The 16,550-nt window shown below is 35.3% G+C and overlaps 1 protein-coding gene across 2 annotated transcripts; it reads right to left on the reverse strand.

Annotated features, from left to right (window-relative positions):
* Positions 1 to 231: 231 nt before the first annotated feature.
* Positions 232 to 16,374, reverse strand: malt3 (MALT paracaspase 3). 2 transcript variants are annotated; one of them, XM_079620927.1, is made up of 15 exons: positions 16,151 to 16,374; positions 15,014 to 15,113; positions 14,784 to 14,908; positions 13,940 to 14,072; positions 13,447 to 13,622; positions 13,174 to 13,270; positions 12,328 to 12,363; positions 11,530 to 11,733; positions 9,231 to 9,408; positions 8,994 to 9,068; positions 8,759 to 8,886; positions 5,436 to 5,585; positions 3,112 to 3,269; positions 2,201 to 2,317; positions 232 to 1,202 (listed from the first exon to the last, which is right to left on the reverse strand). In XM_079620927.1, the coding sequence occupies exons 2-15, from the start codon at positions 15,021 to 15,023 to the stop codon at positions 867 to 869; spliced, it is 1,923 nt and encodes a 640-aa protein (XP_079477053.1). In that variant the 5' UTR covers positions 15,024 to 15,113; positions 16,151 to 16,374; the 3' UTR covers positions 232 to 866. The 2 variants fall into 2 exon arrangements, with proteins under 2 accessions (XP_079477053.1, XP_079477054.1); XM_079620928.1 differs by having other exon boundaries at positions 14,784 to 14,905; positions 16,151 to 16,282.
* Between the last annotated feature and the right edge of the window lie 176 nt (positions 16,375 to 16,550).

A 16,550-nucleotide genomic window follows, 5' to 3' on the forward strand; every position in this document is an offset into this window, starting at 1 on the left:
GGTATAAATTGAATATGATTAATTTTCTGAACTAGAAAACTAAAATATTTTAATATGTTTAAATATTGTGTTCGTTCAAGATTCATAATGATTTAGAAAACTATATTGTGAGATATGTAGGGTTTTTGTTATTTGAAAAATTAGAGTTTGTCATAATGCAACATTTCAAAATGCTCAAATTTCACACATTTTATCAATCAAAACAATCAGAAACGGAAAATTATTCATTTTAAAATATTTTTATTAATGTGACTATAAGTACAAGTGTCTCTTGTATGGGGTCCTGTGGTATTGAATAAATACAGTAGATCATCTTTGTTGCATAATCAATAATTTTTTGTATTGTGTTTCTTTTGTTTCATGCAACCTAAAATAACGTTACTAAATATGAATAGTTTGGTGTAACTGTAAATAAAAATTATTTATGACCTAAATACTTCCTCTATCCCATCACCATTTTTTTAAAAATAAAATGACAGAAATATGAGTGCATTTTTACACAAATTCTACAAATGTATTAATATTTAATGATTTTAATATCAATATAAATTCCTAGACTGTATTTGAATATGAAATTTGATCACACAGGGAAACTCCAGAAGTAGTTTTTTATCGGTAATTTAAGAATATTACACTTGATTTGATATACAACAATTACATATAAATATTTCCACATTAGCATGAGAACTTCTTCCTTCTATTGCTCTCTCTCTCTCTCTTTCTCTCTCTCTCTCTCTCAAACACACACACACACACACTTTTATTACAATTCATAATTAGTAAGCAAAAAGTAAACAGTTAATGTAAGAAAATCCTTTGTTGGATCAAAACAAAGCCTTACTGTGTGTTTGTAAAAAGAAGGAACGTCACATAGTGAATTCATTCGAGTCATTCTCATCATTCTCCTCCGGTTCATTGCTGCTCATGGAGCTGGTTTTGGCTGAGCTCTGTAATCGGTTCTCAGCCTTGCGCGTGTAGGGCTGACCAGCTCGAGGATGGTTCTGATGATGAGGCCATCTTACGTTGGTCATGTGGTCCACAGAATGGACGAAAGCTTCTTGTCTCCTGTCCACTGGCTTCATCTGATTCAGCTTGCAGGAGGCGATGAGAGGTCTGCCTATGTCCAGCTCTTTGCTCTCAGTGAGACGTTCTTTAGTTTGTATGTGGGTGTAGTGCAATTTCACCTTGATCACCAGAGATCCCTAAAAAGTTTCAGAGAACTTTGAATAAACCGCATTTCTTAAATGGCTTTAAACAATATTTTTGACATCGATTTATAACACATTTTTCTACATCAGTGGTTTCAACAGTAATATCCCTACAATAAAACATTATTATGATGCGATATGTCATATCATATATCATATCACATCATATATTATCATATAATATATTTGATATATATAGGCTATATAATATTATATTGCATTATAACATATGATAACATGTTATATAATGTATTTATATAATATTATATATGTTAACATATTACAATAAGGTTTCATTTGTTAACTACATTAGTTTTAAGTAAACTAACAAAAAAACAATAATTCTACAGCATATATTTATCTTAGTTCATGTAAATTTCTACACTTACTAATACATTTTTTAAATCAAAAGTTGTATCGTTAACAATGAACAATTATATTTAGTATTTTTATTAACTAACATTAAGGTCAAGTAATGCTGTAAAAATATTATTGCTCATAGTTAGTTCATGTTAACTAATGCATTCATTTTAACAAATTTGACCTTAAGTGTTACATAATATAATATAATCTTCTCTACGTCCAACCACACAAAATGCATTGTGATATTTTTATTTTATAAGTTAATAAGCCTTTTTATGTTGCTTTCATAACTATGCATAATTTAATGCTGGGTTGCATTTTATCATTTGCATATTACATTCTCTCCAGAATATAATATTCAGCAATAAAGACTGCACTGACACTATTGGATGAGAAGTGAACTAAGCTAGACGATGACATCACTGTGTTTTACAGAGCTGTGTTATAGCTGAATTGAACCCATTTCATAATAGACCAACTTTACAGTTATTGAACCAAACTGAACAATGAGCTTTTTAGAGCTGCTTTACATTAGAATTGAATCATTAAATAAAATTTGAAATTTTCATTTCATAATGTTGTAAAATGAATTTCAGATCTATTTTAAAGAGAAAACCTCTTAAATGTACCTGGAGTCTTTGAAGGCAACATAATCTGAGGGTGCAGTCAGGAGTCTCCCCAATGCTCACCAGCAGAGAGTCCATTTCTTCCGATCTGCCAGATGCGGAGAAAATGTCTTGCATGTGCTAAAAAATAAAAATAAAAATAAAAATATCACCAACTGTAATCAAACAAACAGGCACTATAGAGCCAGGTAAAGTGACCCGTCGTGCTGTTAAAGTACCAAAGGAAGTATTAGACTTTTTCACCCCTAGAGGTCAGTAGACTCACAGTTATGTTTTAAAGTCATCCTACTGTTCTTTCTTTCTGTTGAACTCCTTTAACACTAGTAAACTTCGCAGTAGAGCAATAAAAATCAAGTCTCTAATGTTAAATCTGTTGTGCTAATAAAACTGCAACAAAAACCATATCCATGTATGTATGTACAGTATGTATGCATTCAAGTATGTATGTATGAGTTTGAGTTGAACTTGTCCATTCTGTTTGTCAGAGCGGAAATTTATCTTTGACACTGGTGACATAAATACATTCACATTACTGCTTAAAAACACATTGCACATTAACAACACTAATACACAATGTACTAAATTATACAATTAAACACAGTTTCAAAGAAAAAAAATGCTATAACACACGCTATAAAGCCAGGCGTATATATGCATGTATACATATGCATGTATGTACTAATATATATATATATATATATATTAATAAATACTAGAATAGTGTTCAGTGCCATTGCATGCATGAACCTCCATATTACAGTCATACGTTTAGTCAAGAGTTTAAGAGGCAAATTCAAATACAAAACAACGAAATCCTCTTCTGGTCTCTCCCATCCAGGCTCTCATATCCTCCTTCTCTATGTGTGTGTATGTGTTTGTGTCAGCAAAAGAGGACATGAAAAGCTGCAACTTACTGGTTGACTCTCAAGAATCAGAGTGCAGTCCTGGGCCACGGCGCGCGTGTTCCTCACTATACCGAACACAACCAGGACGTTGGAAAAAAGTGCAGAGAAACTGAGCTCCACCTGAACACCACAGTGCTTAAAGTCCAGAGATCTTCGGCCAGGAAGAACTGCGGAAAACATCACCAATACACATAAATACACAGCAATGTAAACTATATTCATTTACTTCATGAGGGGCAAAAACAGGAAACACACATGACAAAGACCATAAAGTAGATCAGTATTATTAAGTACAGTATAACTATTATATGTGCCACTACAAAAGTAAGATGTAGTGATGCTGTATTGTGACTATTTATAATAAAAGGCCTTGTACACTGCCATTCAAAAGTTTGAGGTTAGTAAGATTTTTCTTTTTCTTTAAAGTAATTAATAGTTTTATTCAGCAAGGATGCATTAAATTGATCAAATGTGACAGTATTTACATGTTATCAAATTTCAAATAATTATTGTTATTTGAAACGTTCTATTCATCAAAAAAACTTGAAAAAAAAAAATCAGTTTCCACAAAAAATATTAAGCAGCACAACTGTTTTTAACATTGATAATAAGAAGAAATGTTTCTTGAGCAGCAAATCATCTTATTAGAATGATTTCTAAAGGATCATGTGACTAGGTAAGACTAGAGTAATTTGCCATCACAGGAATAAATTACATTTTAACATATATATATATATATATATATATATTTAAAAAAAAATGTTTCAATAATCAATTCAACAATATTTCACTAAATTACTGTTTTACTGTATTTTTGATCAAATAAATGCACCCTTGGTGAGCATAAGAGACTTCTTTCAAAATATTTGAAAATCGTATCGACCCCAAACTTTCAAACAGTAGCGTTTGAAGTTTGAAAAGAACTTCAACTAAGTTAAAATAATAATAAAAAACTCTTCCTTTAATCCTCCCTTGTTTGGCTTATGCTACTCTGAGCAATGCCTGAACTTTATATTTTGAGCACTTCTTACGTTATTTTTGCCTCTTCACGATGACTCGCTTGCTGTAGTCCTCAGTTGTAAGTCGCTTTGGATAAAAGCGTCTGCTAAATGACTAAATGTAAATGTAAATGTAGCGTACATAAAAAGAAATACAAATATTTAAACATATTTAACTCTCCTGTGGTTAATATAGTAATATTGTATATGCTGTAAAGGTGTCAGAATGCATGTTTCATATTTAAATGACAGCTGTTTAAGTTTTTAACTTGACAAATAAAAACTGTCACAGTCTAAAGTGAAAAATGGAATCAGTTTAAGTCAGCTCACTGGTGGCAATGTGCCACTTTTTGTGAGGACATCCATTTCCTTTTAATGCAGACACATGGTTATGAATGATCCCTCAGCGGTGCTCTAACCATGAGTCATACATCAAGATCTAACCCACAAAAGCTACCAAAGAGGAAGTCACAAACTGTGATGTTACGGGTGATGGAGCACTTCTGAGTGTCGGCCGTGACACAGACACCGACTTCTTTTCCATTGCATTCAAAATCTGCTTTATCATCACTGATGTTGAATATAGCATTTAAAGGGTTCACATCAGGAATCAAAAACAGATATTTCCATGATATTTTTAAATAAAAGAGATTAGTGTGTTATGTAGGAATAATGTAGCTTTCAAATAATCAAAACTGATTTATTTCACATGTTAAGAACATTCTTTTAAATGAAGATCTTAAAGGCACAGCAGTAAAACCAGCCCACTGCATTCTTAGTCATAGAGAGGGTGGAAAATGGTTATGTACCATAAATCTAAAATATAATTTTTGGTACATGAGACCTTTACTCACATTATACAACACTACCAGTGAAAAGTTTGGAATAATTATGTTTATTATTTAATTTTTTGAAAGACGTCTCTTTTGTTCACCAAGGCTGCATTTATTTGATAAAAAAAAAAATACAGTAAAAATGGTAAAATATTATTACATTTTAAAATATATTTTACCCATTTAAACATATTTATATATATATATATTTTAGCAGCCATTAATCCAGGCTTCAGTGTCACATGATCCAGCAGAAATCCCTATCATATCTGTATAAAACAGATTGTGCTGCTTAATATTTTTGTGGAAATCGATACATTACCACTCAAAAGTTTTCGGTAATATTTAAAAAGAAAGCAATAGTATAGAAAATAAAGATGAAGGACATAATAACCCCTTTAATGAAGGTTATTTCTGTTGGTTTGTTTTTCACAATATACATGTAAGAAAAGGACCTCTGATGACAATATGAAGTTGTTTAAAAAAAATAAAAAAATAATACCATTAGCCTGTTTCCAACAAGCATCCCGTCGCCGGAGCTCCATGGTGTGTCCGGACGCTTGCACCGGATCGGTCAAGGCCCGTGGCTCTGTAAGAGTGTGCCTGATCTCCACTACCTGCCTTCCACGTACCAGTGTGTCCTTTCCCAAATCTGGAAGAGAACAGAAGCTTTCATTATAAACCACAGGATACTTTTTCCTATAAGTAATAAATATATAATCTACACAGTTGCTGTCTCTTGTGCCATGTGATCAGTGGACAGAAACATGACGCAAACATGACTCGGCAAGTCAAATGGGAAGTTAAAAAATTAAGGAACTTGCTAAATGTAATAACAATTCACGCCTATTAAGTTATCATATCCTGCTCTCAAATAAGAAGAATGGACTAGATGCTGTTTTTGAGAGCAGAAGCACTGTTAAAAAATTGACAGGATTTTTAAATTGTAATGTCACAAAATAATACATACAATTTTACTGTAAAAGCTTGGTCATTTTCTATAGTACCACAACAGAACACTGCAAAACAAAAACATATTGCATTTCATTGTGTGACAAAGTGCTAAAAATAATCCAGTACACATTTTTAATAAATGAGTAAAAATGCACTGTATAATAATATTAGATCATATTTAATTTGATTTATATTGCTAATATATATATATATATATATATATTTTTTTTTTTTTTTACATTTATACTACCATTCAAAAGTTTGGGGTCAGTACGATTTTTTTTTTTCCAACAACGATGCATTACACTGATCACTTATTTCTGATAAAATAAATTCAGCCTCTGTGTGATCTGTGAAAAAAATAGCCTACAGAAATTGATTAATCAAGATAAAATAGCCCGAAGCCCAAAGTAGCCTATACTTGTCCGCATTTCGCTTCGTCCTGGAGTGCGCGCACACAAGGACACCTGGAGTCACTTTCCCAGCTCATTACGCTTTTAACTCTTTTTTTAGTATCGAGCACGTCCAGCAGGAGATTATATATTACGACAGTCAAGTTACACGATTTGACTGATTTGTATGTTACGTAGGAAGGGTGACAGCTCACCACTTTAAAGGAACGGAACGAAATGCAGCATTGTGTTTTCATGATCGCTGGAAGACAAAAACTAAAACACAGCCCTAGTCATTAAATCATTTTTAGAGCAAGAGGGACCCCTGGTGTTTCGGCACTGGTCAACAGTATCTCTAAAGGGGAACATCAAAACTTTGTACTCCTTCTACTCAAGAAAAAACGTCTCGGTTACTAATGTAACCCTCGTTCCCTGAAGGAGGGAACGGGAGCGATACGTCGAACGTGAGCGACTGAAAGGGAACCCCAACTATATCAGTACAGAAACCAGTAGCCAGGGATATACTGTAAATCCGCACTAAAATGCTTAACAGCGCAATGCCGTAAGTTGTGCTTCACAGTAACCAGTGCCGAAGCGTTGATTTACGATCGTTATTGAGGAAGGAAGTGGTCTCGTACTTGTGGGCATGACAAACAGTGATAATGGCCGTGGGACGGGGTGCAGACAGAGCAACAAGCACACGAGACAGGAGCAGGGGCGTAAGTGGGGCAAACCACCAGCCGCCCCTGGGTTAAGCGCTCTCAAATTTCCCCCACCTGAACACAGCAGCCAGAGAATGAGGTCACATGCCTTGACAGCTACAATATAAAAAGCCAAGAGCTGTTACCAAAGAGACCAATCAAACAACCAAATAAGCCCTCTGCAGGGAGAGAGGGGATTATCTCAACCCTTAAAACATAAATCCACGTTCACATCATGCCGTGGAGGGTACGGATCAAGGAAGGAAACCAATGTCTGGCATACAGTAGATGTCAACCAGTTGTTGCTCTCATAAGTGCTCCAAGTATAAATCCGCTAATGATCAAAAGTACTGATAGACACGGTGACCTTGTTCACTACATCTCACAATGTGGGTGAAGTATGATGTAATATGACAATATCTTGTTATTATAGTGCTTGCAAGGAAGCGCTGTTTTGATATTGATCAAACTTTCTGGTTAGCATTTGATCTGAGCTTCTAACCCTATGACTCATTTAGCTAAACCATCGCCTTTTGAAGTTTAATAATTACATTATCGTATCAAGATTCCTCTATGAAATCCATTTTATTTTTTTATTTATGAGAGTAGATTTCTATTGAAACGACTGTATTTCGCCAAATGAGGATAAATATGACCTACTAAGGCAGCTCACTAATGCTAGGCTCAGACTACGAGTTTTTTAATCTTAAACAACTATGAAATCTGGTTGCATCTTGTACATACGGAGAATCTTCACAGATTTTCTTTTCTCAACTCTCAAACATGCACACACAACAAGACTTGAAACTGTGGCGCCGTACCAGCTGGCGCAATGATATTACGCAGCGCCTGAAAATAGTCCCCAGCTCGGTAACTTCCAACGTGACCGGCACTAAGTTTGTAATATCACAACTTTTCATTTTCTGTCGGTCTTAGTACACGATGTAACTACAGAAGAGTCAAGTTTTAAATAGGAAAAATATCGAAACTCTTTGGTCATTTTTTTGAGAGAGATGCTAACGGTCTAATCAGATTCAATGATCTATGCTAAGCTATGCTAAAAGTGCTACCGCCAGACCCGGAGATCGGCTGAATGGATTCGAAAACGTTAAAACTGTTTAACTCTAGGGGAGTTGGAAAATGAGCCTATTTCCCAAAAAAAGTGGAGTGTTCCTTTAAATAATGCATAATTACATGCAACTAACCCTCAACCAAATCCTAATCCTAATCCTAACCCTATAGTAAGTAAGTACATTTAGTTAATTAATATTACTCATTACTTAAATCTATAATTACACTGTAACAATCCATCTTAAAATAAAGTGTAACCCAAACATGTTTGATATTATCAGGGCAGTCCAGATGTGTCACAAGGCAGATAACATTTGATTAGTAACACATCACATTACAAGATCATTTGGAACCAACCAAGGTCCTGGAAAAGAGTTAAAGGATAATTCCGGTATTTAACACCTTGAGTCTATATTGTAGTTTGTTTTGGATGAACAAGAGTGGTGGACAACATTTTTTTGACAATGGTTCCTCTCTCGAGTTTTTGACTATAAAAGAATTGGCCATGGACCCATTTAACATTGGAGTCAATGGGCATGTCCGAAAATGTCATAAATAATTATTTTGCTTTGGAATGAGACGTCCTCTCTTGCATTGCATGTTCATCCATTTTGGGAGCAATGAAGGGAGGGGCGTGTTTGTTTCTCAGAAATCGCGTAATCCACCTTTAAGATTTGGAACAGAAGACTGCCGGTAGGAGCACTCACCCTCAGAGACCTGCTCCAGGACACGGGTCACCCTCTCTGGCTGTAAGACATATTTGTTCAGGTACTTGGTGAAGATCCCTGTGCTTTTTCCACCATCCTGGACCTCGAAAGCCTCAGCATCTTCACTCCTGTAGGAGCAAACCGCATGAGTACACAAGAAGAACACAATCATTGTTGTTTTTGATGTTTTGAGTAAGGCTTAGAAGAATTGTCACCTAGTTATGACAGTACTTACGTGGCGTACCCATACACAGTGTTTCCCAGAGGAGCCAAAGGCTTAATTTCAGAGGGAGGACCTTTTTGTTTGTACCTGGAGGATATAAAATAGCAAAAACGTTGAACAGTGTAGCAGTGTGCCAAATTATTATCTTTTAGCATTTCCGAAACTATTCCAAGAATCTGGAATTCAAGATACTTGTATTTGCTTTCTGACAAAAGCTGCACAAAGTTCATTATGTTTCTACAGGCCTACCATTTCCTGCAGGTGTCCAGGAGAATGACGTTGAGCTGGGCTTTTCTCTCCTGCATACTGAGCATCACTCTCTGTACGCACACACAGTTTTCAGTGCGGTAGGGTCGCGGAGCGTCAATGGCCACCAGGTAATTTCTGCCGGAGTGCTCGTAGCCATGGCCAGCATAGTAAAAAACAGCTGGGGAAGGAGAAAGTGGCGTTTTAATGGCCTACAATATTATGCAATATGTTTCTTTCCTTCTCTAATAAGAAGAACATAACCTTTTATTTTAAATATCACTTAAAAATGAAAATTCTGTCATCATCTACACACCCTCATGGCATTCCAAACCTGTATGACTTTCTTTGTGCCAAAGGAACACAAAAGAAGATTTTTTTTGTTGGATATCTCACTCTTTTCGATTTAATCACAGTGAATATGGACTTGAGATGTCAAGCTCCAAAATGATACAAGTATCAAAGTATCCAAAGTACGTGAGAGCGCAAATCCAAAAAAGGAGTGAAAAGTTCTGGCCGTGATTTTTTGACAAATCGCAAATTAAAGAACACAGACACAGCCGTATCATTTCCCTAATGACCAACGCAATCTACCAAGAACAGCGCAAAAGAGAGTTTTGGGCGTTAAATAATGGTGCAAACACCAGTAAATTGACAAGCGCAAACCTTAGTAAATCACCTTGCATGATTCATTTGAATATCTCCTCTCCTAAATTTTGCGTCTGAAAGGGAAACTTCTACAAAAGCATATGTAAGAAAGTCAGCCGCAAAAATAATTGTGTCCTCACCTTTCCAGCGCTAATTCAGTAAATCCTGACAGTAGTTTTTTAACGCATAAAGAAGGTTTGCGCTGGTGCAAGCTGTTAGTAAATCTGGCCCCAAGTCTTCTTAATCCATGACTGCTTTATGCGAGGACCAAAAAATAAGCCAATAAGCTCTTTCATGATACATGAACCTGACTCCTCAGCTTTTTTCATTAACTCTTTTCATTAACTCTTTTCATTAATGAAAACAGCTGAGAAGTCAGGTTCATGAAAGTATCTTTTCAATGAAACGATTGTTCCAGTTCACAACACCAATTACTCGTTGATCCGGTCGCACTGGAGTCAAAGATTATAAGTGACTAACTACATAAACTTCAGCTTGCTCATGACAACATACTTTGGAAGATTTGGAATAGGTCACATGAGCAGTTTTATGATCCTACTGTATATTACAAGGCGTTTGTGTCCTTTTTGAAGCTTGACAGCGTGAAATGGCCATTTTGTAAAATATACAATTTGTGCTTTACAGAAGAAATGAAAAAGGTCAGGTTTGCCAAGACATGAGGGTGAGTAAATGATGAAAGAATCTTGATTTTTGGGTGAACTACATGAAAACTACACAATTTTACTTGCAGTATTTCATATTTTGATGATGCTGTGAGTGACTAACCATTGTTATTATAAAGCAGTTATCAGCATTTCATATTTAAATATTGCTATAATCAGAGAAAGAGAATTCAGGGTGGAAATGAAAGAACAGCCGGATCATTTCCCTAATGACCAACGCAATCTACCAAGAACAAAAAATGACAGCAGTGAAATCTAACACACATTCTGTACACAGCAATACAGAGGCATGAGTTGACTAACAACTAAACACTTTCCATTTTACTATTTTCATTTTGAGGCAGGTTACAATACGAGTCTAAAAAAGAAATTCCCATGTGAGTTATCTGAATAACCTGTATAAATGTGTTGGTCTAAAACTCGAAGTTTCTGCAGACAAAAGCAGCCCGCCACACTCCGGCCCACACATTTCTTGTCAGCCAATCAACATCCTGATGTTATTCTGAAAAAAGTCCTTTGGCTGAAAGTGCTGTGGGTTGTTTTTTTACCCATGACATTCACTGATACTGTATCACCGGAAACCAAAGCCTTTTTTTCCACTCAGATGGAACTTCCTCTAACTCGTCACTGAGATGTTTGTTGAGCAACACTAAACTATTTTTTTTTTTTCAAATAGATTGTGTATTGTCCACCACCATCTCAACAATTTCCAGCAGAAAACAGGTAGAGGTAATGAGTTGCGCTGCTAACCGCAGGTTCAAAGTGAGAAATGCAGAAAATTTAAATAAGCGTGCTATTGCAAACTATGTATGCAGCCAGGAACCTGCAACTTTCACCACAAATCAATAAACTGCCCAGAGTGTAAAACCTACATCCTGTGAGAAATTATTTTACAGTTAAAGCAGTCATGAAACACACACACCAGACATTTCCTAGAGGCCCCTCGAGCAAACCCACAGCATGTGACTCACCGTACACTCCAGGGTCCAAGAGCTGCAAGAACTTGTCAATGGCAGCCTGCATTTCCTGGAGCGTGAGATCAAGCAGAGAGACCACTCTAAAGCCAAGCTGTTGCAGAAGATTGGCCAGCTCATGGACATCCATGGTAGGGGCCATCAGTCCAGGATGGTGGTTGTAGTTCAGGTTCCCAATCAGTAATGCCACTTTGTCAGTTGCTTAGAGAAAGAATATTACATTTTAAAAAATGTTCATTTTTTTATATATTTTATTATAAAAAAATAATTTAGATAATAATTCACATATATATATATTTTTTTTTATTTTTTATTTTTTTTATTTTTTTGCTTAAGTATTTTTTTGGGTATTGAAGTAATTTACAAACAAACAGATGTATGTATATATATATGTGATTGTGTGTGTGTGTGTATTATATATATATATATATATATATATATATACACAGACAGACACGCGCGCACACATACACACACACACATACACACACACACATATATATACATATATATACATACACAGACACGCACACACACATATATATATATGTATATGTGTGTGTGTGTGTGTGCGTGTCTGTGTATGTATAAATATATTATACATATATTATATATATATATATATATATATATATATACTGTATATATGTATACACACACCGTGAGAATCCTAAATGAAAGACTGTTTGTTTTGTATGGGAAATATTAAAGGTGGGAGTATTGTGCATCACAGGTAAGTACCAAGTCTATTTTTAAGCTGACATGAGCTGAAAAAAGCTTTCATCAGTGACCTACCCATAAGAGTGGGCGTTGGTAGAAGATCTGGATGCGCTGTGGGGGAAACCAGAGAAAAAAGTTTTGGTGAAAGTTGAAAGAAAATAAGAAATGTCACCATTATAATGGATATTTTCATGAAGCTTTTCCCCTAGTTTCACAGCGGGGGGAAAAACTCTCAGAACGCTCACATTATTTGTGTTCCGTAATGTGACGAGAAAAAGGGAAGCTCTTATTGAGCTGGTTTCAGTCTAACCTTAGCTGGACTCTCATATATCTAGGGACCTATTTAGACTCAAAATACAGTTCAGTTCCTGATTGTCTTTAACTCCTACCAATTGTGGAAAGTACCAGTAAATTTAAACTATAGTGGAACTACAATGAGCACAAAGAATTCATGACCCAGAGCTAAAGACTGGATGGTTTCCTTTATTTAGGTTTTCTAAATTGCTTTTCGGTCTGACAGTGTAAATGAATAAGTCAAATCGAATCATGATGGCAAACAAAGTGAAAAACGCTAATTATGTTAATTGCCTTTTTTCAGGATTGTCAATTTTAATGCATTAGGTAAGTGCAGATAATTATTTTAAAAATAATTACATCATGTCCTTGTAAACCATACATACATTTAGTAAAAAGTAAAATAAAAAAAATATTTGGAAATACAACATTTAAATAAACATGGAAATTTAACTAATATGGCAGCGACGCTGATAAACAATAAAAATAATTCCAGACAAAAAACATGTTCTATGTGACCGGCCCTTAAAGTCTTGGACAAATGTTTTTGTCCATTGCAAAAAGGAAGGCTGTGGACTGTAGGCCAATGATAGGCTTGAAAAACGCTTGACATAAACAGGCTCTTACCAATCTCAATCTCAGCAGCTTCAGACCATCTCTCCTCCAAAATATTTGACACAGCGCAGAGGTATGAACCAGCAGTGTCTGCGCTGGCATTTTCTATCTAAACAAAGAAGACCAAATGCAAAACATGATTATTTTAGACAGCTTACAACATCCAGTCAATCTTGCCCAAATTTAAAAGCAATGACCTGTGTAACCCGAACCCAACTTGCACATACAAATGAATCAATATGATAAGAAAACAGCTAGAAACAAAGAGTGTTACAGTAGCCTCACCATGAGTGTTTCTGTAGTCTTTTTAGCAAGGATGCAACCGTTTCTGTACCACTGGTAGGCAGCTGCAGGCTTTCCAAAAGCTGTGCATTTGAGAGTGATAGTGTCCCCTGGTTTTACTGTTTGGCTTATTGGGTGAATGACTATATGGGGTTCCCCTCTCCATGAGCGAGAAACACCTAAACACAATGCATCGCGTTATCTAACAGATACTGCAGTCTTAAAACGGACACATTGAGCAAAATCCTACAAAATAAATCCCTGTTAAAGGGTAGTTCACCTAAAAATGAAAATACTGTCAGTAATTACTCATGAATTACATAATTACTGACAGAATTTTCATTTTTGGGTGAACTATCCCTTTAAGTCAATGTCAGTCTCAATATAATGCATATCTGGATGAATAATAACAAGGGGTTCATGGACTTCAGGCCAGATGTTTAACACAGATGCTAATAAAAAAAGCTTAATGACTAGACGAGATCATGGAAAGTACCTGGTTCGTCTAGGATTCGCACTTTTACCCATTCTGTGAACTGATAGTTACAGTACAGGTCGCTCACTCTACAAATATATTTCTCAGATCTCTGGAGAGTGACGGTGAGCTCAGGCTCTGTCCCACCTTCCACCTGAAAAGATGAAGCAGAATTTTATTTGATACATTTGGTATATATTCTTCACAATATTGATTTAACTATTTATAAATGGGGGGGGGGGCATTACAATATAGTGTTGCATTGCAATATAGTGTTACTCCCTAAAAAAAGTAACTAATTGTGTTACGTAACTTTCCATAAAAAGTAACATACGTTACTTTTGATTTACTTTTTCTCACTTGGGCTAGGCTTGCTTTGGCTTATATTTAAAAAAGTTGTGTTTTGGGTTAATGTAAGGCCCTGTCACACACTTTTACTTCAGTAAAAAAAGAAAACAATTAAACACAAATGTGCTAAAGTCTTATTAATATGGCTGAATTGTATCATCAAATGTCAGCAGCACACACATTGGTTAATAAAGTGAGATTAAATACATTTATATTATTTAACATAATTAATAATTCAGGTTTGAGTAATATTCTGCATTTCTCTGTTTTTATTCATTTTGAGGAATATTAAATCTGTTTTTGTGCAAGTGAGATGAATAAATGCATGTTCACATTTAGTCTAGATCTACAATGACCATCATGTTCACACACAACACTTCTGCACTTACTCCTTATTTCTCTAAATTTAAAAGTGATGTGTTACTTTACTCATTACTTGAAAAAGTAATCTGATTACATGGTAGCTCACATTACTTGTAATGCATTAACCCCAACACTGGATATAAAGTGTACAAACCTCTGACTGTTGTTTATCAAACCACTGATACTTCAATGAACCAGTGCCTATTGCTCGAACACTTAGGGTCACCTCATGGTTTGGTGGTACACACACAGACACTGGCTGCTGCAGAATAACAACTTCTGCCCAAAAAATATATAATTGTATATATATTAGACAGTAGACATTCATAAAGGGGCAGACATTATATAATAGTTTGTTACACATAAAAATACTAATATACACACCAGTTATCATGACTGTCTGCGCTAATCTTCAGTGTGGAAGGGCCTAGACCACAATAGTGCTGCTCTTTTAAGGTAGTCAGTCATTTCAGAAAATTACCACCTGTGTAAAAAGAAAACAGAAGTATGAATAGTGGCCATAACAACAAGAGGGGCATTCAAAATCCAAACAATGATTCATGGAGACTGGTTAAGCAATCCAATGTTTAGAAGTTAACACAGCGTGTCCAATGATTAAACGTTAAAATAACTAAACCTATCTTGATTTAAACAGTGTATGTACAGTCAATCCATGCAGAAGTCTTAATAAAGAGAGAGTGTGTCAGCAACTTTGAAATTACTAGGTTTATGATCTGTTGTTTTATCAGTGAATAGAATGCAGAAATGCAGATTAGGTCTTAAAAGTTGTCATTCTGAAAATGTCATTCTTCAAAGCGACACAACTGCTTCAATACAATAAAATACCTTAATGAATTAGGAATTATATCAGCTTATGATTTTTATGTATACTAATATTTAAGTAATTCTCTGACATGAGACTGGGGCAAGCACAGTTGTCAGCCTTTTACTAGTAAATTTACTTTTTAAACTCAATTTCTGTATGCTGTTGTCCCATACTATACATTGAAGCATAGCTACAAAAAAATATTGAATCATTTATGCTCTCGGGAGAAAAAACGATACAGTTTTATAATAGACATGTTGACTTTTTGTAACAACATCCACCCATTTTTGCCAACAGATATTTCAATTAATAAATTGTATAAACTTTAAACAACTTGCCCCAAATAATATTTTTGAAAAATACTCCTGTACTGAAAGCACAGTTCAACCTTTCAGTTAAAATCTATCTTCATTACATGGATGACTCGTGTCTGAATGAATGTATGTCAGTGTGGTTCACTTGTTTACAGTAGCTACAGGAGAGAAAAAGGATATTCGGTATATGATGGACATTTAAGCGGAAATAATTATAACACAAAACGACTTATTTAAAGAGTGTTTTGAACTTTGAACGTTTGACTCAAAACCTTAAAAGTTCCTGAGGCATAACCATTTTTAACAACTTCCCTAAAAGTGACAACCAACCACGGACGGTAAGAGCCTCTAGTTTGTGGCGTCGTTCAGTGTTACACTCACCTGTCCTAGTGCTCATTGCTGACAGCGATCACTCTTCCTTCCTAAACCTCCTCATGCAAACAAGCACAGAGCGTCAGCTGTATCGACGTGTGGATATTCAACATACTAATATAGTTTGGCTGAAAAATGAATGGTTTCCCGTAATAATGACAGACTGGCCCTCCCACTACCGCTGTGCTCAGTGTAGTTGCGCCCACAACATCTAGACATTGATCAGCAGGTTCAGTCAGTACCTTGAAATAGCCTTTATATATATGTATTTCATTATTTATTCTTCTTCGAGTTAATGGCAGGTTGACGCCATATTGAAAGTAATTAAAAATCTAGAAAGATGATTGATTATAGATCTGACATATGTGATTGGGTTAAACTTAATTTGGTAGGCTATTTTTACTAGAAA

Source organism: Phoxinus phoxinus (genome assembly GCF_949152265.1).
Source record: "Phoxinus phoxinus genome assembly, chromosome: 8".
NCBI classification, from domain to species: domain Eukaryota; kingdom Metazoa; phylum Chordata; class Actinopteri; order Cypriniformes; family Leuciscidae; genus Phoxinus; species Phoxinus phoxinus.

Bases quoted from the DNA above. Each gene is read 5' to 3' on its own strand.
- malt3 (XM_079620927.1), bottom strand. The intron at 11,734-12,327 runs GTAGGTCACTGA...TCTTTCTCTAAG, and splicing joins ACCAACGCCCACTCTTATGG to CAACTGACAAAGTGGCATTA. The intron at 2,318-3,111 runs GTAAGTTGCAGC...TTTATTTTTTAG, and splicing joins TGATTCTTGAGAGTCAACCA to CACATGCAAGACATTTTCTC.